Below are 22,870 nucleotides of genomic sequence, written 5' to 3'. Positions count from 1 at the left end.
TTTCTATGCTCAGCTATAGCAAGCGAATGACCACATGATGCTTTAGTGCATTTCCCTCTGGAACACAGTGGGTGCCTGACGGATGCTTCTTAATAACTGTCTAGTTGCTAGGTCAGAGACTTGTGGCTTTTATCTATAACAGATATAAATAAATGACCTGAAGGACTAGAGTACATTATGTCTAAGTATGCCTGTTTTTGTACATGCACTAGTAATATTCTCATTACTGTGATTATCTGTGCTTATCTTCAGAATAGAGTTTCCTGAGGACAAAAAACGTCCATGTATACAATAGATTCCCAGATCTAAATAGAAAATAAGACTTTAAGAAAAAGGACATCCATGCTTAGTAATTCTATAGCAGTTAAAATGAAGACAGTAACAACAATAAAAATAACTATCACTTATTGAGTGCTTAGTATATGCTTGTAATTTGGTAGCACATCCATTATAGCGTAGGTCTCAAGACAGAAATTTGTCTGTTTGGGTTACTGTTATGTTTCCAGCACCTAAAACACTGGCACATGATAGGTACTCAGTAAATATTTGTCATATAAATAAATACTAGGCTTTGGGTATAGCAAATCAGTGAGGCAGGTGTTTTGTCTTGGTCATATTAGCAAAGTGGGACAAGAGCTGTTAATAAACGTTTTCACAGTTAAAGTAGATTTTCAAATTCAGGACTTGATGAGGCCAAGCCTGTACTCTTCGCACCTTTCTACATGACCACGTCCCGTTCAGACCAGGTGATTTTAGCATATAATTAAAAATCAAATCAATAATTCTGATGTTCCTTTTTTGTTTGTTTGGATGAACTGACAACGTAAGGAAAAGAACAAAAATCATTACACTAATGATTAGTGACCAGTGGAAGTGGCTAGGCAAGGCCTTCTGCACCAATAGAGGGCGCTCCACACCTATTTAAGCAGGTAAAATGGAGAGGTTGGAGGTGAATCAAGGTTAATTCTTGCATCAAAGCTTAGATGATGAAAATGAAATGAAATAAGACATTTTGTTTCCTGAAACTTTGCTATGTGTAGGAACCCTCGGGGTAATACAATAGTGCTCTTTCATCCATAAAGTTGATGCTATTAAGTTGAGAACAAAGGTAGCATAAATAATAAGTGAGTGGGGATTGAAATGTTCCCATCTGTTTTTTCCCATCTCTTGTCATATTTATAGAAAATGCTTTGTTCAGAACACTTAATCTTGAAGGAATGAACAATGAGAAACCTGCCCACAATTGTGGCATCTCTGTTCTTGCTCTGTAAATATCAAGATCACAATATGTCAGGATTGCACGGAGAGAATAGACTGATTAGAAGGTATTTGTAGGACAATTTGGCAGCAAGTTTGCTGTCCTGTGTTGTTACTTGTTTTCCGGATCCACTTAGCAAAAAAGCCAAGTGTTCTGAACTAGGGCAGACAAGTTATGTTGCTGACTGCCTTTCTCCTATTACACCTGCTTTCCTCCCTCCTTAATTGCAAATATTCAATATCTGTTAGTTCAGTTTCAATATGAATTTGTAAGTTATGACTTTTAAAAGTGGAGAGATTGCTTGGTGCTTTATGAATGAAAAGATGGTACATACGAGTATGTTGAACTTAATATTTCTCTGCTATCTTGTAGCGTAAAACAATAAAAATGTATTTCCTCGTGGTCCTGGAGGCTAGAATATGAAATCAAGGTGTCAGTAAAGTTGACCATCCTCAAAGCCCTGAGGAAGAACTTGTTCCATGGCTGTCTCCTAGCTTCTGGTGGTTGCCGGCAATTTTGGGAGTTCCTTGGCATCACGTGGCATTCCCTTTGTGTGTATCTGTGTGCCTTTGTCTTCACATGGCCTTCTTAAAACGACATCAGTCATTGAACCTGGAGCAGATCTTAATTCAGAATGAACTCATCTAAACTTGATGACATCTGCAAAAACCCCATTTCAAAACAAGGTCGCCAGAGTTTTACAGCAACGTATCTTTTGACGGGTCGGAGATACAATTCAACTCACATCACTCTCCTCGTGAAACATAACTTCAAAGAAACACTGAAGGTGATTTTTGCATTTTGGCAAATTTAGGACTCGTTTGTGGGGTCTTGCTCTTCTTTCGACTTCCACGTACAGTCAGGCTACCAAGTTCAAAGGAAGCATTTGGTAAACGGCATTATGCCTGGAAAAGCTGGTGGTAAACTCTAAGGTATGAGAGCTCTCCTCTGTCAAGCCGCCAAACCAGTGAGGTGATGGGATTGACAGTGGGAACAGTCTGACTGAGGGCTTGGAGCCCTGACATGTTGACAAAGGAAATACCAAGATGATAGCAGGGAAAAAGATATACCCGTGAACCTAAGTCCACTGAGTTTTGTGAATTTTTCTAAGTTAATTGTCACCACAATTCACCCAACATGTGATCAGTTTGCCAAGTAGAATTTTTATACACCACACGAAATGACTTGAAATATAAGAGACGCATTTTATGTAACCCCACACTCAGTAAAATCACAAAGGGAGAGAATCTTGCGTTCATGAAAAAGGAATCCCCCACGGCTAGATGAGGAAGCAGTCTTGAGCAGCAGAAGGAAGATTTTCTAAGTTTTTGCTTGTTTCTCAAGAAGAGATATGCATGGTTTGTAAAGCCAAACATTATAAATGGAAGGGTCGGTGATGGGCAGGCATGAGTTGACTTAATTAATGAAAGGACAAAAGAAATCTTTCTTAATGAGGGATTATGTTCATATGTCAGCTCTGTGGGTATAAACTGTGCAGTCCTCATTTATAGCTCATAAATGCTACAGTGACAAGTGCTCTAGAAAGGAGGATGACAGATGAGGTATTACACATGCGCGGGCAACGGTGCAGGAAGGGAGAGCACATTAGACCAAATGAGAAGCCAGGAACGGCAATAAAGGCGTTACTGTAAGAGACTGTGGTTATCACGGGAATACATGTCTTTCTGGCACTGCCATTGTATTTACTGATGTAGCACACATTCAAATAGATTTTTCAGAAGATCCCTCCTAGATTTAGATACGAAAAAAAGAATTATCCGGTCTCGGACTGAGTCTCTCCCGGTTTCGCAGTGTTACTGACATAAACTTGATTTTCATTTCCTAGTGCAGTTTAGATTTCCCTCTTTCTAATTCCACCACGTAGCTAGAGCCCTCGTTTCTTTTCCTTTCATGGCATGTATTTTACCACTTACATTGTTATTCCATCAGATAAAACAAGAAAATGGCTCCCTGTATGTAATTCTACCATCAAGCTCTTGAAAGGTAATGCAGCATGGTTATATAACAGGAATTTAATTCTCAGTTTCTTGTTGAGGAGAAAATTGTCTCTCCCCTGCTTTTTTCCTTGGTTAAAGTTATGTAAGATCATTGACATTTTTGAATTATAAAATGTCTCTACTTAGAAGTAACATGTAAGAATCTATATATAAGTCTCTATATATAAATAAGAATCTTACTTAAAGCAAAATAAGCTAGAAAATTATTTAATAATAACTGTTTATATCCCAGTTCCATAAATTAGCCATAGATATTCCCTGAGAGAAAGCATTCAAGTATCTTAATCTGTAAAATGGACATAATAGTGCTTGTTTCATATCTTTATATGGAGGTGAAATGAGAGTTGATGTAAAATGTTTGCCACAGTGTCTGGCTAGTGAGCGCTCAATAACTGTCAAACCAAAAAGAAAACTAAAATATTTACAAAATAAGCATTTTCAAAATAATTGCTATGGGATATTAAAAAGAATACTTAATAAAAATTAAAATAATATTGTATTAAATAATATTTAATATTTTAAAATATAATTTTCCATATGCTATTTTGGGAATAAAACAAAAAATACTTTTGGGGCTTATAGTATGTAAAACTGTTCTAACAATCAAACCGTTAAAACCAGAAATGGGTTTCTTTGCATGAAACATATTTCTTGTCATTGGAATGTTCTAGCAAAAGTGGAAGGGCCAATGTGGACCCCCTTGCAGGACTACATGACCTCTGCTTTCCCTCATGACTCTATCCTGCATTCCATGCAAACCAGTCCTATCGTCTTATTTATCATCATCTTTGCCTTCACAACATTATATATATTCAGGCAATTTTAATACCACTTTATTTCCTGTTTAGTATTATTATTATTCTTTTTTGTTACAGTTGGAAAACCCAGAGGGGATGGTTAATACAAATGATTCTCAGTCCTGTGGAAGTCCTAGACATCATCTCTATTTCAGGTAGTTTAGGCGATCTCCTTGGGAATACCCCCACCACTCAAAGTGCATCAGGTTGATCACAGCCTAGAATGTAGCACTTGCAGATAATGTCCAGACCTCGAGAAGTGCCTGGCTAACTCAGAAGCTTAAGCTCTCTGCTTATCTGGGGAGCAAACCAAAAAACATCCCAGCTGTCATCACTCCTGCTCTGTCCCCACATTGCTCTGCCTTACTGCCAAGGTAGCACACGCAGAATAATGAAATCTGCCCACTTAATATTTGCAGAGAAATGACTGAATAATTTTTTTTTTCTTTTGGGAGAAGAATTATGTAGAAAGGTGAAATCAGCAAGTCCTCATAGTACAGAGGGGAAGTTGACAATTATAAAGGAGGCACATAAGTTACTCAAACTCAGATCATTTAACAGCAGATTTCTTGCAAGAATACAGTTCTCCTGACATCCTGATCTTTTCCAGGCCCCACTGTTGTCCCATCCAGAAAGAGAGTTGTCCATTATCTCCTTCTGAAGGTACCAGGGCCATTTCTTTTCCTACCGTGACATGTCTAGCAACTCCATTCCTTCCCATCAGCTATAAGTTTAATTTCACTAGAAACCACAGAAGATAAATACAGAATCTCCTTTAGCTTTGTATTGTTTTGTTCAAAGAAAGCAATGCCTTTGATGGCCTGAGCTGTTTAAGCTGTATCCATGCATTTTACCTTTCTTTAGCTAAGTAGTATGACTACCTTGGTCTCTCTCGATGTTCACCCTCTCCCTCCTTCAGTCTCACAGCCACTCTTTCAGGATCCCAATGACTGGGAGGGTTCCTGCATTGAAACTAGCTGTATTCCTATGGTCCCTGAGTCCAGTGACCTACTACTGAAGTAGCTTTATTCTTCTAATAAATAATAAGACATAAGCTTCATTTCTTGTTCAGGGCCTAGCAGACATGAGATGGGTGTCCTTTCTCCAAAGAAACCACCATGGGGACAATGCATGGCCCTTTTCCATTGAGTTGTGGTCTATGAGTCAACTGTGACTCACTGGCTTAGGGACAGTTTGCACATCATGAAGAAAATGTTGGCTGAACTTGTCCTGGAAACTTAGAAGAAAAACTATTGAGACACTATTCACTTTCTGAATATTTCAAGGTTATGTGGAAAATTTGAAAGTGTTTCAATTTTCCTCTTAAAGTGAGAATCATTCTTTCACATTTTACTTAATTTATTAATCTTTGTGCTTAAGATGTTGATGTTGTAAGTGTAACTGGAAACACAGGCTTTCAAGCCAAAATTTCTTCCTACACTGTGTGCACATGAAAACTATCACAGGTTTGCTATATAGCTACCGATGTTTATTTACACTTATTATTTATTTATTATCTGATATGTAATGGGTGCTAGGCTATGCATTTGACACCCTGAATCCTTGCAATAACTCTGCAAGAAAAACACTACCATCCCCATTTTTTATAGATTCTTTAAAATGAAGACTCAAAGTTGCTAAGTAGTTCCCTAAAATAGGCTAGTACGTTAAATAGCTGGGATTTAAAAACAAGTCTGAGATTAAAACCCACACCCTCTTTACTAAGCGATGTTAAAAACACTGTCATTTTCTCTTTGCTTTGCAGGCTGCCCCAGTGCTTTTTGCTTAAAATATTTTTTTGCTGTTTCTGATAGCTGTATGCCAGCTGGGCCCATCTGGTGCTATTTTCTGAGAATTTCACAGGAATGCCTCTATTCAAAGATACACTTTAACATTTTCTTAAAGCATTTCTTACACACACCTTGCAATGGCAACTGTACCATGATCACCTTGTTACAATCTGAATTCTGATGAGCTGAGCAGATAGGCATGAGGATGTCAGCAGGATCCCAAGCAATTGTGTGGATAATGGAAACTGACAACCGTTCCTCACTCACGCCCAGCTTGGCAGAGCTCTGGTGCAGCGAGCACAGCTCCACTGCTAGCACAGTGGCTGGAATCCAGGGTTCTCGTGCTAGACTGAAGGGCTGTGCAGGTATTTTGAGAAACTCTTACACCTCAACTAGTTGAGAATATGTATTATCAAGGGTCCTTGAGAGTATCATGTGATGTGTTGATAATTTCCCTTTGATATATAAAACCTCAGGGATTGTCTTATAAAGTCAGCATTCTCCTGTGGATCCATGATTAGGATACAAAACGTTGACAGCACACACGATACAGCAGAGAAAACGTATGCCCAGCAAGAGATGTTTACTTTCAATACCAAAAGCTATTATTATTGTGCTTCCTAGAGAGTACATTTCTGATGTTTTCATTTATACAAACAAGGACAATTGAGATACAGCATCTTTTTGGAATTTGAAATATCAACTATAGTATGAGAATGCCCACAGTGTCAAGGCAAAGCTAAAATTATAATGAGTAATGGCAAGCCACATCAAAAGATCACAAAAGTATCACAAGGCACTTCTGCAATATAGTCCCCCATGTTCTCTGCACACACTCAGCACTAACAGGAAAGGCGGTCTCATTGGCTAGTTAATCATATGTGGTCAGTCAGTCCATTGAATGGAAGGGATGCTTGCTCCAACACAGCTTCTTTGATCAGGGCTGGAGGAGCAGAAATCTATCCATCATGAACTAGGCTGACAAAAAAAAATCTTATGTGGCTAAACTGCTTCACAATTTTTAAAAATAACACATGGTTTATGGTGTAAGCAGTCAGTTTTTAAAGCTCAGCATCGCCTATCCCATAGTAGCACTCAGAGTCATTTTTAGAAAATGTAATCATTTCATTTCCTGATCTCATCTTCAAGCTTCAGGATTCTGACATCAATCCATTATATGCCGGACAGGAAGGGACCTTAGAAATGAGTAAGTGCTCCCCCTCACTTTATAGATGAAAAGCCTAAAGTCCAGATGAATGATTGCATGTTGACCTAGCAGTAAAACCTCTAATTCACATTTATTTTTATAAAGGAAAGTAGGGGACCATTTTTACTGGAAATCACCAAATTACCATAGTCTAAAAATGCTACCAGCATTTATTAAGGGGCTGCTGTGTCCCTTACTATACTGCCCTATACTAACTTGTAAGGAAAATGGATGAAAACAAGTTGAGTCATCATGGTCCTTCCTCTTAAAGATCTTATTTTCTACTCAAGGATACATGTAGATAATTTACAGTTTCATACATAAGCAAGTACAGTAGTCCCCACGTATCTGCGGTGTCACTTTCCATGGTGTCAGTTACCCACTGTCAACCAAGGTCAAAAATATTAAATGGAAAATTCCAGAAATAAACAACTCATAAGTTTTAAATTGCATGCTGTTCTGAGTATCATGATAAAATCTTATGCCATCCCGCTCTGCCCCCACCCTCTGGACGGTAATCACCCCCTTGTCCAGTGGATCCACACTCATATATGCCCTTTAGTCACTGAGTACTTGACTCTGATCAGATTGACTGTTGCAGTACCCCAGTGCCTGTGTTCCAGTCACCATTATAGTATCTTAGTACTGTCACAATGTCTATGTTATTCACCTCACTTCCTTTCATCATGTAGGCATTGAATCATATTATCACAGGAAGAAGCATGAGTATAATATAATAAGATATTTTGAGAGCGAGAAAGGCCATATTCACACAGCTTTTATTACAATATATTGTAATAATTGTTCTATTTTATTATTAGTTTTGTTGTTAATCTCTTACTGTGCCTAATTTATAAGTTGAATTTATCATAGGTATGTATGTAAAAAAAAACCCCATAATATATATAGGGTTCGGTACTATCCGCTGTCTCAGGCATCCACTGTAGGTCATGGAGTGTATCCCCTGCAGGTCAGGGGGAACTATGTATAAATTGATATTGTGAGACTGAAGGCTAAAAACAATAAGAACATTTGGTCACTGAGAGCTTTCTGTCTTCTGGTTAACAATGCCGGAAGTCACATTGAATTCCATATCTATGCACATTTACAGCCCACAAGCATGGTGTGTGACTGTGTTGGTGGTTATTTAATAGACAGTGGAGAGCTAGCAGGGGTCGGACGAGGCTACAAGCTGAGATAACATATAATGGAGAAATTAATAGGAGTCAGCAGAGGAAAAGGGAAATTATTTCTACCTGTGGTGAACGAAAATGGAAGTGGCCATTAGAATTTGTCTTCCCTGTCTGATTTTAAGCTTTCTTTTTATTGTTCTGTCCAGCTTTGCTCAAGCATAACAAACCCTCATGAATAATTAATCAATAAGCAATTTTTAACTATGTGCCATTAACCACCAATAAGCTAAGCAACGGTTCAATTTATCATATATGTAAAAAGCAAAGACTGACAGTAAAGTGACAAGATTATTCGCTCTGCCTTTTCTACTCACAAGCTCCTTGACTCCAGGCAAGTCACCTCTCAGAGACTCAGTTTCTTTATCTACAAGATGGAAAAATTTAACTAAATGGTCACTAAAAACATTTTGACTATCTTTTTGACTTGAGAGGGAAGAGAAAAGGAGGTAATATTGGTCAAATTCTGAAAAATATGTTGAGGGGGGAATGATAATGCTCTTTCTTCAATCCCTTTTTGTAGTTTTTGATCATTTATTTAGGATTATATGATATATATATATATATATATATATATATATATATATATGTATATATAATTGCCAGTAAACATAGAAATGTGAAAAGAAGTACCAAGTGAAAGATATCCAGAGATAAAATTAAAATCTTTCATTATTAACAGCAACATATTGACTATTCTATAGTCAGTATACACTATTTAATGAAGTTTGATTAGGTGGACACATGTGTTTAATAAAATGATGACAATACTATTGCTCTTGTCAGACACAAAGTTATCGTCACCATGTCTAGACTCTCATGCTACCAAATCACCTTGTTATGAGGGTCTTCTTATTAGCTTATTCAGCTACTCAGGGGGATTCTCCCCCACATTAAGGCATTAAGCTACCAGCTTTAAGAGGACTGACAGATTCCTCTTCCTGGTGAGTTAAATTGTTTTAGTCACTTTCCTTTTATTCAACTAAGAAGATTTCTCCTCTTCTTAGAATCAGCTTAATCTTCTTCATAGTCACAATCTGCATGCATTTTTTGTGATCACATTGATTTCACTGTCAAACCATTATTTTGAAATAGATTATTTTCATGAAAATCTAAAGCAAATAAATGGTTCTTTAAAAAGCCAGTTTGCTTTAGGTGAAATGGGAAACCAAATGTTTCAGATAGATTAGAGAAATGTGTCTCATTTCATTTATGTTCTTTACTAGATAGAGAAAGTAAATATAGCCCCTGCAGTGCAATTTAAAATATTGTCATCCTCTGCCTTACCCTCCACCTCTCAGCTCCATCCAGCTGGGTCCCTTAAGAACAGGAAGCAGTTTACCCTGCTAAGTGGTATATTGAGTGTCTAGTGAACAAATTGGAAATTTTATAGGTGGGCCTGCAGGTGCCTCTTTATGTAAGTTTAGTCACCAGGAATAATTTTACTCTCGTTGCTGTTTTATTCTTTTATACACAATTCATTTCTGCTGCCTCACTGAAGAAATAATTAGAAAGGTCACAAGGCAAATGGAGATACATCAAGTATATAATTGGGGTGCTATCACCCACTCTCTTGCAAATAATCTTCTCTTATCACTTATTCCCTAGCTTGTGTTCTCAAAGGTTATCCATAACTCCAGTGTCGGTCAGCTTTGCCCAGGTTTGCTTCTCGTGGATGTCTCTCATTAGCATGTGACATGGTTCACTCTTCTTAGACTCTCTTACGTCAGCCCAGTGGCATCAAGCAAACCAAGTTTTCCTCTATCATCTTGGGTGATCCTCGTCTGTGTTCTCTCCTGCCCTTCTCTTCTGGCCTCAACACAGGTATTCCCAATGTTTTGCCTTGGGACGGTGTATTTTTTCTGCCTTCTCTACCACCACAGCAAGCCCATCCACTACGATTCAGCTCTCACCTTCATGTAGATGACACCAAATATTTGTTTCTTTCATACTCCTGACTGAGATTCTCTTGCAATTGCCCGCTTAACAAATTCATCAATCTGAGATGTTGACATTTCAAATATTAGTTCACCACCTCCACCAAACCAATTCCTCACTCCCCTATCTCTTTCTTTTAATAACTTCACCATTTTCCCATTCATCTGAAGTCAAATGGGTACTTTTGAATTGCCTTTGATTCCTGTTTTTCTTTATGCTGGTCTCAACCAATTGAAACCATGCTATAAACAACATTCTGCAATTTAGCTTTTTCAATTTGAAGAGATGGTCAGCATTTTCCTTGCCAATATTTTCCTTTTAATGAATGTGTAGTATCCTAGAGTATTGGAATAGGTAATCTCTTTAATCTGCTGGTGGTGTGTGTTTAGATTGTTCCCAGTCTTTTTTATTTTTACTTTTTGTATGCAATGCTGCAATTAAATCATTGATTTATCTATATAGAATTGCTGCATCTAAAGGTATGAACAGTTAAATTATAAGAATATTGTCAAATTTTTGCCCTTAAATGTATGAATTTTCCTTGTTCCAACGATGAATTTGTTATCCATACTTTCTCTAGTGATAGATCGTTTCTTCTAGAGTAATGCCATTTTACATTCCAATATATATGTTAGATTTTTTTTTGGATTTACAATATATTTCTGATGATCTTTGCTGAGACTCTTGCCAGTGCTACACAATCCTATCTACTATAGTATATAGCATTTTCCTACCTCCTTAGGTATGTCCTTCCATATTAGGCTTTCTTTTCAAAATGTCTATGGCTGTTCTCCAGTAAAAACTTACCATTTCTAAGACACCTACAATTATTTATTGATATTTTGACTTACCTGCATTAAATTTACACATTTTGGAGGTCTTTAAAATGTTGAATCTTTCCATTCAGAAGTTAAGATATATATACATATATATATGTATATATATATACATATACATATATATATATATATATATATATCTTCCCAACGATTTGATTTTTCTTAACATCCTTCATTAATGGTTTACAATTTTCTCAATTTAAGCCTTGGACACTTGTTATTAGACTCATATCTAGCAACAGTGTTATTTACACAAATGCAATTTTCATTATATTTTCTATCTGGTTGTTATTGACCTACAGGGCAGCTTTTGATCTCATTAGTTAAATCTTGGATTTGGCACCCAGTCTCACTATCATTTTTATTCATTAATTCTCCTGGGTTTCCATATTTTTTATCAAAAGATTGTGTGTTATTTTAATGTATTTTACTATGAGATATAACACTCCACAAACCACAAACACAACTCCAATGATTTTCATTTTGGAAGAAGCAAATCTTAAACCAAACCATTTATCTGGGGACTGTTCTCATACCCTGTGCTGAATTGACTGTCTCACGTTCGAGTTGAGCCTTCTATTCACCCTTTAGCACTCTTGCCTTGATGTCTACATTTCAGTCTACCAAAAAGAAGTCCATCCTTCATTTCTTTCTGTTTCATAAACTTTTTCCAGATATTCTTAACATCATTTCAGTTTTTCCTCCTCTGAAACCTCATCTTATATTGATAGTTCCCATAGCACTTCTTTTTTCATGCGAGTCGTTTGACATCAATTGTGAGACTGTATATGAGTTGGAGGCAGGGGCTACATTTTGTCATCTTCGTATCTTCTGTAGCCTCTAGTGCTGCTTCCTTGTTTACTATTAAAGAGCTCAATATATATGTTTTTTATTCAATCTAATACATCAAGTGTCTTGAACCTAGAATGTTAGCCAGGGGTGGAAGGTGGGTTCCACTTTGTATTCATTCCATTGCAGTACCATTAATCATGGATGGACAAGTTTTCTTGTCCATCCATCACTGATAGGGTAATTAGATGATGAGGTCAACAGAACACAAGCTTCTTATATGCTTATAAAAAATACTGTTTGATTTTTTTCCTGATGAATAATAGTCCTTCCACTTTACCTTAAAAATGCACCATTACACAGCCCCATAGAAACAAAAATTTCTGAAAACTCTTAACTGAGCTATAGAACTGGAATTGTAATTGCTTGCTCTTCTGACTGTTAAAATGTTCTCCTTTGGAAAAAAATGTTTATTTTATTTTTATTATTTAATTTTATATTTTATAGGTACATGATGTTATTTTATATTACATTTTTAGCTAGCATGACCTTAGAGTTCAATTATAAAATTTACAAAACCCAATTATAATAAAAGCTATAAAAAAATTAAAAAATAAAAGCTATAAGAGTATCATTTTTCACGAAGGCTTTACAATTGAATAACTTCTCTACAAAAACATTTTTTTTCTCTTCCTTAGGGATAGAGAAGCTCAACCAATTTTTCCCATTAGAGATGAGAAAAAGTTAAAATAAATATAAAAAAAGTATTCTAATGAAGGAACAGATAGACAAAATACTGGCCTATTTCTATTTATAATATTTGAAAGCCATCTGACTTTAATCTGCTTTTTACTACTCAAAAACATAGGGAAAGCATTTTCTGTCTGAAACAACAGACTCTTTGAAATCCAGAAGAAATTAAATAGCGTTTGCCACTCTCCATTCCCATTTTTCTACATTGCATAATCATCTAAATAAAAAGCAGTGTCACAACACTGTGTGCAAACAACTAGGTCTGGACTGGAGCAAATGGAACCAGTAATCTCATAAGTCCTGAAAACAGGTAAAGCCTGTTTTCTCTTATTTACATGGTACAATGCCACAAGAATACGGTTTCTTTGAAATCTAATGAGGATTTTAGACTGGTTTTGCATGCCAACCTACTCTTCCTTTGAAACAGTCTCCTATCTAAGACACTGAAAAAACTGGGCCCATTTCTCTATGAAGCCACATAGAGTGCCTGTAAAGCAACAACCTCGCTGGTCCATGAACCGTGTGTCTCAGCACATGGTCCCTGTAATACCACAGCACTGTGGAGCTTCTCTGCAAAAACTCCAGCTCTTTATAGTGTTCAATACTCCCTGAGAGAGACCTAGATAGTTGGATACCCACTGAGTTTTCTGATTATCTACCAGTGTTGTCATATAAGTTCCAATAATTTCCAGTTGTTGTACTGATATGACCTTTCTTCAGAAGTTTCCGTTTTAATAATAGTGTAAGCCACGCTGGAATAACACACACTGAAGTAATTCATAGCCTTATGATATTCGGGAAGGCTTGGTAGCCTTCCTATTGCGAAGTCAGCATCCATCCATTTGTTCTGTGGCTTGCTGCTTAATCAAACCCAAGTGAAGTAATAAACACAAAATATCAAGAGAAGATTTGATTTCCCAGAAGGTTTTTTTCTAACATAAGTTTATTTTTCTTACCTATTTGTTCTTCTGTTAGTTGCCAATAAGATTAAAATTCATACTTCCTGAAAATTATGATACCAATCAAGAAGCAATTTTAATTTTAGTCAATACTTCAAGGAGGCTATTTAACCATAGTGACTGTGATCATTTACTGAATGTTTTGCTCTGCTATCTGTTTTTCCAACAATCTTTTCTCTTCCTTTCCCTTTATCTCTTTCTTTTTACAAAACAGAGGTCATAATATAAGGAAGATTTTGAAATGAGTACTTGATGTTGGTTTATTAAGCTTTTAATGCCAGGAAGCCAGGCAAGAATTTGTTATCTAGAAAAGTTGGACTGCAAGTATGTAATTTAATTAGCAATATTAATAATAAATTATTTAATCTGTGATAGCCATCATGGAGAGTGGTTAATGTGGAATGTGGTTAATGCAATTCTTTGAGTTTTTCCAAGCTTCTAAAGTTGTGGGTAGGAGTAAAAGCAAGTTGTTTGAGACTATATATGTGTGTGTATATATATATATCTATATATATATATATATAGATATAGATATATATATATCTCAAGGACTTACTGCTTTTTATTCAATATGTCATTAGTCTTTGATTTAGAAATAGATTGGAACCTCAAGTGATCTCAGATACACTTCGAACTGCCAGCCACAACCAATGCTGTGTCTTGGCTCACAGAGCCAGAATAAATCATATGAAAACAACTCCAAAGAGAAGAAGTATTAGCCATTAGCCAAGATGTGAGACTTGGAAATGATGTGAACTCAAGAAACATGGACAGTCCCTGAAGCAGCATATCTTAGCCTGACATTGAAAACACCTGATTTCAGTTCATGGGCTACTGAATACACACCGCTTTTCTGTGACAAACTCTCCCAATCAGGATAACAGTGCTCACTTATACTACAGAGAAGTTAATAAAACTTGTCACAGGGAAAAAAACCATTTGTCAGTTGCCTTACATGAACCATCAAGTGTGCCTTTACTCAGCTTAATCCAATTCATTAGACATTAATTGAGCACTTATTCTAGGCAATATTGTATAGATGAGAAGACGGAGACACAGAGAATTCAAGAGAATTACAGAGGCTATTCAACAATTTAGGATCAAGATTCATGCTCAAGATTATGGCTCCAGAATTCACACTCACAATCACTTCATTGTCTCTGGAGAAATAGTTACAATACAATGGTCTCAGTGTGGTTCTAGAAAACTTAAGAGGTATAGAGTAGCATAGAGGAGAGAGTGACAGATTTAATCAAATTGGGGAGGAGGTGTGCAGTAGGTTCTCAGGGAAAATAACATTAAATTCAGTAAACCCATAAGGTCTTTAAAATTATTCTAATTTTGTTGTTTAAATGAAAAGATGTTACTCTGAAAATTTTAAGCTCACACAGCTTATATATAACAGGACCAAGCTTCATGTCTCAGATGGTCTGAGTTCCACTCTTTTGTGCTACTTCTTTTGGTTTAAGCCTTAACTCAATTATTTCTCATGAGGAAAGGACCAGGCTGAGGTAATAAGCATTAAAGGTAACTGGGGAAATAAAACGAAGAGGATTGTTGGGAGAATTAAAGTTAAAATTCAGCAGCAGTGTAGAAGCAAACGACTTTTAGAATAATTCAGAATAAGATACAAAAGCATAAAACTAAGCTGTTTTCAAGCAACCTACTGCATAGACATAGCATTAGAGAAAGCAAAAGATAGGATAAAGCTGGTGGTGGCCCAGCGTAGAAGGGAGTGAAATAAGGGAATAAGGGAAAGCATGTGAGTCTCTGAAGGAGAAAAAAATCCACACAATCTTTGAAACAACAATTTCATGTCAGTATAAGATACACAGATGACAAGAAGTAATTCCCTCATAAGAGGCCATATGGACATCAATAATTCATCGGGAACTATGTCGAAAGGTATGTTTACTGCAATTGAAGTTGCTGGCAAGAAATAATTTGATTTCACCTTTTGGGATGGAATGATACATGACAAATGTTACAATAAGTATATAAGAAAGGCACAAAATTGCTGGGAAGCATTTGCAGAGCAACTGTTAAACAGCCACAGACTGAAAATAGCATATTCAGCTTAAGCCCAACAGGTAAAGAACATTGCTATATGACTGCAGAAGTGGCACTCTAACATTATAGACCCTCCCAACGAGGTATTGTAGATTTGGGCCTACATAAAGAAATTGGGTGTGAGGAGGAATTGTACAGAAAATTTTTTTCATTGTTGTTTTTTTTTGTTTTTTTAGTGGCCAAAACATAGTCTCAAAAGTAAACTGCAGAGTGTACCAGTAGAAAACAATGAGCTTCCAGCCTCACTGCCAGGTGCTCTGAGGCAGTTGCAGAGCTTCATGTGACAGGGTGTCCCATTGGCTGCAGTAACGGCGCTCGATGGGCGGGGTCTGTGCTTCTAAAGAACCAAAGTACAGGGCGCTGCTGGAGAAGAAAATGAGACTAATTTGAATATGAAATGGAAAGTTTTAAAATTGCAGGGGATTACAGAGACAAGAAATAAAAATCAGTAAGGATTCTTTCAGCACATAGCCTAAAATGCTAGGAAATCTCATGCAAGAGGAAGAGAGGAAATTCCAAATAGATAAAACTCTTATTCATGAGAAAGCAAAAGAAAAACTGACCTCAGAATAATGAAAGAATAGTGTTTAAACGATGTGATGCTAAAATTGTACTGAAAATGGGAACACCCAAAGGTGACGGTGGCAATACAGAATAGATGAGAAACCATGCCCCTTCCTCAGATGTTTGTGACTGACTGTTGAAGGTCCCTGAAAACAGACAGAGCTGTTGTGAGATAATGTCTGAGACTTGAGCTCATTCGGGAGGAGAGTTGCCCCTACCATAACTGCTCTCAGCATGCTTAGGTATGACTTGGAGCTTCATGCATTTGATAAAGATTGAATGTTCTGCCTCCTCTGGGAATCAGATCAAAATACGGAAAACAGGGTAAGACAAGTATCCTAACCTGTATCCTTCTCTATACTTGACCTTGAAGAAATAGAAACACAAAGGTCTAAAAGAAAAAGAAAAGAAGACAAATCAAACTAGAAAAGTTGTCATTTGAAATATAAATTGCTTTTGTATTTGCTAATGTAAGTGAAATTGGAAGGAAATTGTGTCTTTGGCTAATGAAAATGCCTCCTAGACAATTAATTATGAATTAATTTAAAAGTTGGCATAATGAGAAGCAGTATCGACAAAAGTGAAGTTTCAGATATTATATGATTGGTATAGGTGCTAAAAATATCTTGATAAATGTTGCATGAACTAAGAAAATTCCAGTAAGTTCTTAAAAGTTGGCAATTTTATAACACCATACTGCCATTTATTCCAGATACCATAAAATATTTCTAAATTCCTAAATATTTTCCTCTCAACATGTTGCTGAGGCAAGTAGCCATTGGAATAGGGAACAACCCCTCTCACTAAATCTGATGTCTACATTTAGTTGGACTATACATACAGGTGTAGGTAGAGTCTAGAGTATTATATTATTGAATGAAATACACACCTTATTGCTACTATGGATGGCGATGGAGGCAAATTTTCCTTAGCAGGTAGAGTAAGGAGGGAGAGAATTGTGGTGTTCCATATCACCCCTTCCCCATCAGCAAAACTGTATTTAGAGACCACTTCAGACTTCCTCTTAATCATGCTCATCTCCAGATAAAATAATCTATTATTGGAGGTCATAAAAATTCATTTCTCCATTTCAGCCATCATGTGAAGAGTATGTACTTAGGGTCAACTTTTTGTATAGAATGATTTTATGCTAATAATGCGTTAAATAAGATGCCTTCTTGGTCCTTGCATTAGGCTAGGTCTGAAATAGGAAGAGATAAGGGTGATTTTAAGTAAGATTTACAGGAATATATTGTTATATTAGAAAGGAAGAGGAGTGAGCCAAGTCTTTTAAGGTAGACAGTCTTGAGTTTTAAAGGATTTGATTAGCTGGGTGACCTTGGATAAATTATTTCATCTGTCTAACCCTCCACTTTTTCCTTTTAGTTCCTGCCATTCCGCCTGATGGAACATTCTATTGAATCCCCTCTGTGGTCAAGCTCTGAGATCCCTCAGGGCTAGTGGGAGGAGTAGAGGAGCTGGCACATAATAGGAATTCAATAAACAGCTACTTTTACCATTGAGATTATTATAGTGAAGTAATAGAGATCACAGTTTTAGGTTATGTAGTTTTAGGGTTATGAAGACAGTTTTAAAATCGTTGAGGAAAGAAAGTTTGGCATTTGTGCAGTGAGATATGGGTAGAATACTAAGGAATTACTTATAAGAGTCTGGTAGAGGAAAATTACACATTAGCTGTGGGAAAGTTTCAGAAATGAGCAGTCCCTGATCTCCTTTTTTTAATTTTTTATTTATTTTATTTATTTTTTTAATATTTATTTTTTATTATTATTAGTTTCAGTTGTACAAAAAAATGCAATAGCATGGAGTCAATGGAATTGTAATAGATAAGTATGATATCAGGAGTGGGAGGGCAGTAGATGGGGGAGGGGGGTTGTTACTTTGTGAGGGGGAAAAAGGATAACTATTGTATTGTTCTGTATACCTGAAACTAACAATAAAAAAATAAATTTAAAAAAAAGTCCCTGATCTTCTTTTATCTTTGTCCTATTGTTGCCACAGTATCTGAGGTAGGGAGTGATAGGAACAACAAACAAACCTGGAAATAACCTTGTTTACCTCATTTTCGATGAATATTCACTTTGAGAAAGTCCTCTTGGCCTGTGCAGCTGGCATTTTAATTAATTAGAAAATGGGACAGGCAAGGTGGGAGGTCAGCTCATTTATTGTATTGACTTTCCACCTGACATGTTCACATAGCCTTCCAGACGGTCTCCCAAACCCTCACTTGGGAAATGTCTCATGACCCCACTACATTCCCCCAGATAGATAATGTTGGCTTGGAGGAAGCCGAACAGCTGGTAGGAGGAAATCAGTAAACTCTGGTTTCCCTTCTTTAGGTTCAACCCAGAAAGAGATATGAGAAGGAAACATGATTTTCTTAAGCCTTTGCTTTGTCATGATTATTTAAAATGTTTCTATGTTGTAGGATTCGGGACATACAGCCTTAAGTAACTGGCTCACAGCTTGCGCCACGTGTGCCCCATCATGCAAGTGTGTAGAGCAGCTGCCAAATGACGGGTCACCAGATGGAATTTTCATGCGACCTGGTGTTGATTTTGCTGTACATTATGTAAAGGAAGCAGCAAGCCATATAGCATAACTTAAAAGTGTTACCCAAGAAAGCTCGAGCTGTCTCAGTATACGGGGGATCATTCCCTGAGCAATATGTGATGCTGAAGGACAGTCAAGTAAATTAAAACTCCGTGGGACCCTGGGATATTTTATATCTTTTAGAAAAGATACAAATGTGCCTCTGAAATTCTATCAAGCAAAATGTGTCAAAACCAGAAAAAAAATTGAGAATCACTGATCTATTTCGTAGACATTCTGATGCAGCAGCACAGATATATAAGAACACTTATGAATCAGCCAGAAATTAGTTTATTAAAAACAGTAAGACCAACTTGGCTAGTGTCTTCTCATCTAAAACTCTTGTAGATTTTTGCTTTGTTTATAGAAATACTTAATCTTCAAAACATGTACAGAGCAGATTTCATTATGATCTCCATTTTGTAGAATAGGAAACCAGTTTATAGTAAGGGACTTGCTCAGTGACATGGTTAATAAGTTGCATAGTTGAAATGTAAGCATGATTGTGTCCAGAACTTGCTTAACCACTAAAATCTGTTGCCTTAGTTGCTCCTCTGCCTGAGATATTTTTCATGGGAATAGGTAATCAATAAATAGACTGCTTCATGGTGAGAATATTTCAAGAAATGCTAAATTCTTCTTTAGTAATGGAAAATAGTTATTATGCATTACTTCATAAGATTTTGAGTTCACTTACTCTTTTTCATATTATGTGAAAATACCCAGATTACAATATAACCTAGTTCATTTAGGGGTAATTGATATTAGGAAATATTATTTTATAAACAAAAGCAATATTGTTTTTTGTATCTAAAACATTTCACGCAGTCTGTGTTGGAAAAGACAATGTTATTATATTAGGTCTATTTTAAAGATGGCAAAACTGAGTCACAGCAAAGCTAACTGAGTGTCCTAATTCTACTTAGCCATTCAACTTAGGCTCACTGTTCTGTTAAAGAGGTATATTATAACCATTTTAAATTATTGGACAAAAAGGTATTAACAATATAGCCCTTTACTTTTCCTGCATATTAACAAATATTGCTTTGCTAATTAAACCTGGTGCCTGGTGTAGGGTAGATGCTCGATAAATGCTTATTGTTTTAATGAAGGGGAAAATGTATATATTAAATGAATTTGAATAATAAATATTCCTATTTATAAGTATTTAAATGCTTCTCTGCTTTCTTTCCATGTAATAACCCTGGTTTATGTCAAAAGACCTGACTGAATAGGGAGAATCTAACTGAAACAAACTATTTGTTTACTCTTCTATTTCTCTGTTGTGGGGGTAGAATTAGCTATAGCACCTTTCATTACTCTCTACTCTAAACATTCCTCTCTCAAAAGTACAAATATGTTTCTAAACAGCCCACCCAAGCAACAAGAAACTTCTAATATATTGGATAAGAACCAGGAGGATGAGTTCTAGTGTGCCAAATATCTCCTACTTTTCATCAGCTTGGCCAGTATGGACAGTGTAAGTTACAATATCTCATTTCATCCCTGGATTCTGAGCTTGAAAGTAAGATTGCCAGCAATGAACTGATAATAGCAAACGTCCAAGGCAACAAACACTTCTGTGGTCTCAGACATGTTGTTGAACATAATGAACTTTCCCAGTAATGTTATGTGACCCTGAGTCTAATATACTTTAAACTGTAGTTCTCGTGCTATGTCTTATTGATATTCTGGTCAGCCTTTAGTGGTGCTGACTTTTCATTGTGGGGGCTTCATCTTGAGAACATAGCTCTCTAAAAGCCGAAACACTTATGTACAGTCTGCTCATTGGTAACCTAGAAGCTTGAAAGAATAAACATGGCTCCCTAATTGTTTAACATAAAAGAGAGACACTTAGGGGGAGGGGATCTGCTTCATTCTAAACCATTTCCAGGGATGTCAAGGTCAAATTCTCCAAACTATATATTAGGAAATGCTGTTTCAATGTGAAATGCCTCACAAGCAGTTACTTCTATAATGATGGGGGAGTCCATCTTGGATTATTTCCAATAAATTATTAGTGGTTTTGAAGGTAACATTTAGATTGCCATTAAATATGTTTAGCTATGTTCCCTTTTATTCAAATTGTAAACAAGTGATACAAAATGCTTATTGGCTAACTCCATCATGTTGCAGATGAATGACAAGTTCTTCATGAAAGTGGAGACTAAGTTATGGCTGCCATAACAGCATACCGTTTCCTTTGGTATGGCAGTTGTTACAGTTCATGACAGACGTTAGAGCATGAGATAGATATTCAGGCATTCTGCTACTGTTTGGAACTTTGCTCTGCCTCTTACTAGTTATTTGCCGAAAAGCAGTTCTCCTATCTGTGTCTCAGTTTTCTCATCTGTAAGATGGCAATGCTAACAATAGAACCTGCTTTATAAAATTATTGTGAGGATTAAATGAGTTAATTAATTAAAAGTACTTTAACTAGTGGCTGGCAATGACACTCAAATGTTACATATAATTGCTATCCTTTGTTTTATTTACGGGTTTTTCTGTAGGCTGTAAGCTCCATAAAAACCATCTCTTTTGGCCCTTTACCCACAGTAACGGGCTCAGGTCTAGATGTGGCAAGTGATAAATCATTATTTATTAAATGAATAAAAAAATGTGCAAGTCTTATTATAATGAAAGTAAAGCTGGTGACCAATTATAACCGCTAATGGCATTTGATAACTTCTTTCATTTTTCTCTGCCATTTTCCTTATGCAGATGTTCTTTATTTTAGGCCTTTTCTCCTAAGGGTTTTTTTTTTCCCCAAAGACATTTTTGCACAATATGTTCTCCCCAAACAAGGGAAGGAATCTAGTTAGACATTAATTCATTCAGTAAATAATTTTCAGTACCCAGTATGTATATATATAAACTAGCACTGAAGAGCATTTAAAGAAGCATCTCAGGTATTCAGTTTGTCCAAAGATCTAACGTATTTGTGGTCATAAACAGTGAATTAGAGATATTGCTTCTTGCTGCCTCTTTTCAGTATTCTAAGTACAGTTTGACTGTCTCTGGATTGTACTTCAGTGCCACAGGGAAAATCAATAGTAATAACACAAGATGCTGAGAGTAAGAGCTGGAGCTAAGTTTCTCTATTTTCTAAACTAATTTTCTAAGTCTAAGACTTTCCTGTGAACTGGGAAGATATTGAACTATCCACGATTCAGAGTGATGCTGGCAAAAGTATACAAACGTGATATAGAAAAAGATGGCTGAAGATATTTTAGTCATTTTAATGGAATACTTAATTTAGTGAGTATGTGTAGATTTGGCATCCTAACATTTTCTTTAATTTTCTAGCCAAAGTAAAGTGTTGATTTGGCAGTTTTCTCCTTCAAATGTTAATAGTTCTAAAATAAATTTTAAAAATGGGTAAGAAAGAATCCAAGCTTGTTGCCTTCACATGCCAAATAAACATCGTATTTTAACCATTAATAACAAATTGTATTTGATCTTCACTAGCATGGCATATGCCTGGTCTGAATATCATAAAATTTTCTGAGTTGTATTCAATTTTATAACTAATGCTTTTGAAAATCTTATAGAGTAATATTGTTAATTAAATGACTTACCTGCAAGCTTAGTCAACACAGTCATTTTTCATGGGTGCAATTTTTAAATATGACTAGTACTGGAGTTTTTATATGCAACCTGAAGCTTACACATTGGAATATTCAAGGTGGGATTGTTTTACAGAATACAATATTCAGTTTGTTTCAACTAGAACAATAAAATTTATCATATTACAAATTAAAGAGTATATGCATCAAAAAGTCAAATTAGTTTTGTGGAAATCATCAGGACTTGGTGCATGTAATCAAGACTGATATGTATAGTCGAGGGCTGAGAGTCCTTGAATTCGAAGAAATGCTGTTTCATGCAGGATGGGCTAGCTGCAGTAAGAGATGACACTAAATTCTCTGTGGCTTAAAACCACACACATATACCCTGCACGTTGAATGCAGTTCAGCCTGAGGGCCTCTGCTCATCAAAGTCACTAAGGAGCCCAGGCTGGCAGGCTCTATCACAACTCATATTTCCACACTTCCTGCCGCAGGCAGAAAGAAATGGGGTGAATC

The 22,870-nt window shown here is 36.3% G+C and overlaps 1 protein-coding gene across 1 annotated transcript in view; it reads left to right on the top strand.

Moving 5' to 3' along the window:
- LOC109392362 (B-cell scaffold protein with ankyrin repeats-like) overlaps positions 1 to 18,795 on the top strand; it is a 224,359-nt gene extending 205,564 nt beyond the window's left edge. The window contains exons 7-8 of the mRNA XM_019660759.1: positions 18,393 to 18,493; positions 18,622 to 18,795. Of these exons, the coding sequence (XP_019516304.1) occupies positions 18,393 to 18,493; positions 18,622 to 18,795 (275 nt within the window). The remainder of the gene's footprint in view (positions 1 to 18,392; positions 18,494 to 18,621) is intronic.
- Positions 18,796 to 22,870: the final 4,075 nt, after the last annotated feature.

This window comes from Hipposideros armiger, unplaced genomic scaffold (genome assembly GCF_001890085.2).
Source record: "Hipposideros armiger isolate ML-2016 unplaced genomic scaffold, ASM189008v1 scaffold_328, whole genome shotgun sequence".
NCBI lineage: Eukaryota > Metazoa > Chordata > Mammalia > Chiroptera > Hipposideridae > Hipposideros > Hipposideros armiger.
Note: the sequence above shows the minus strand (reverse complement) of the source record. Positions and strands in the feature narration are given on the sequence as shown.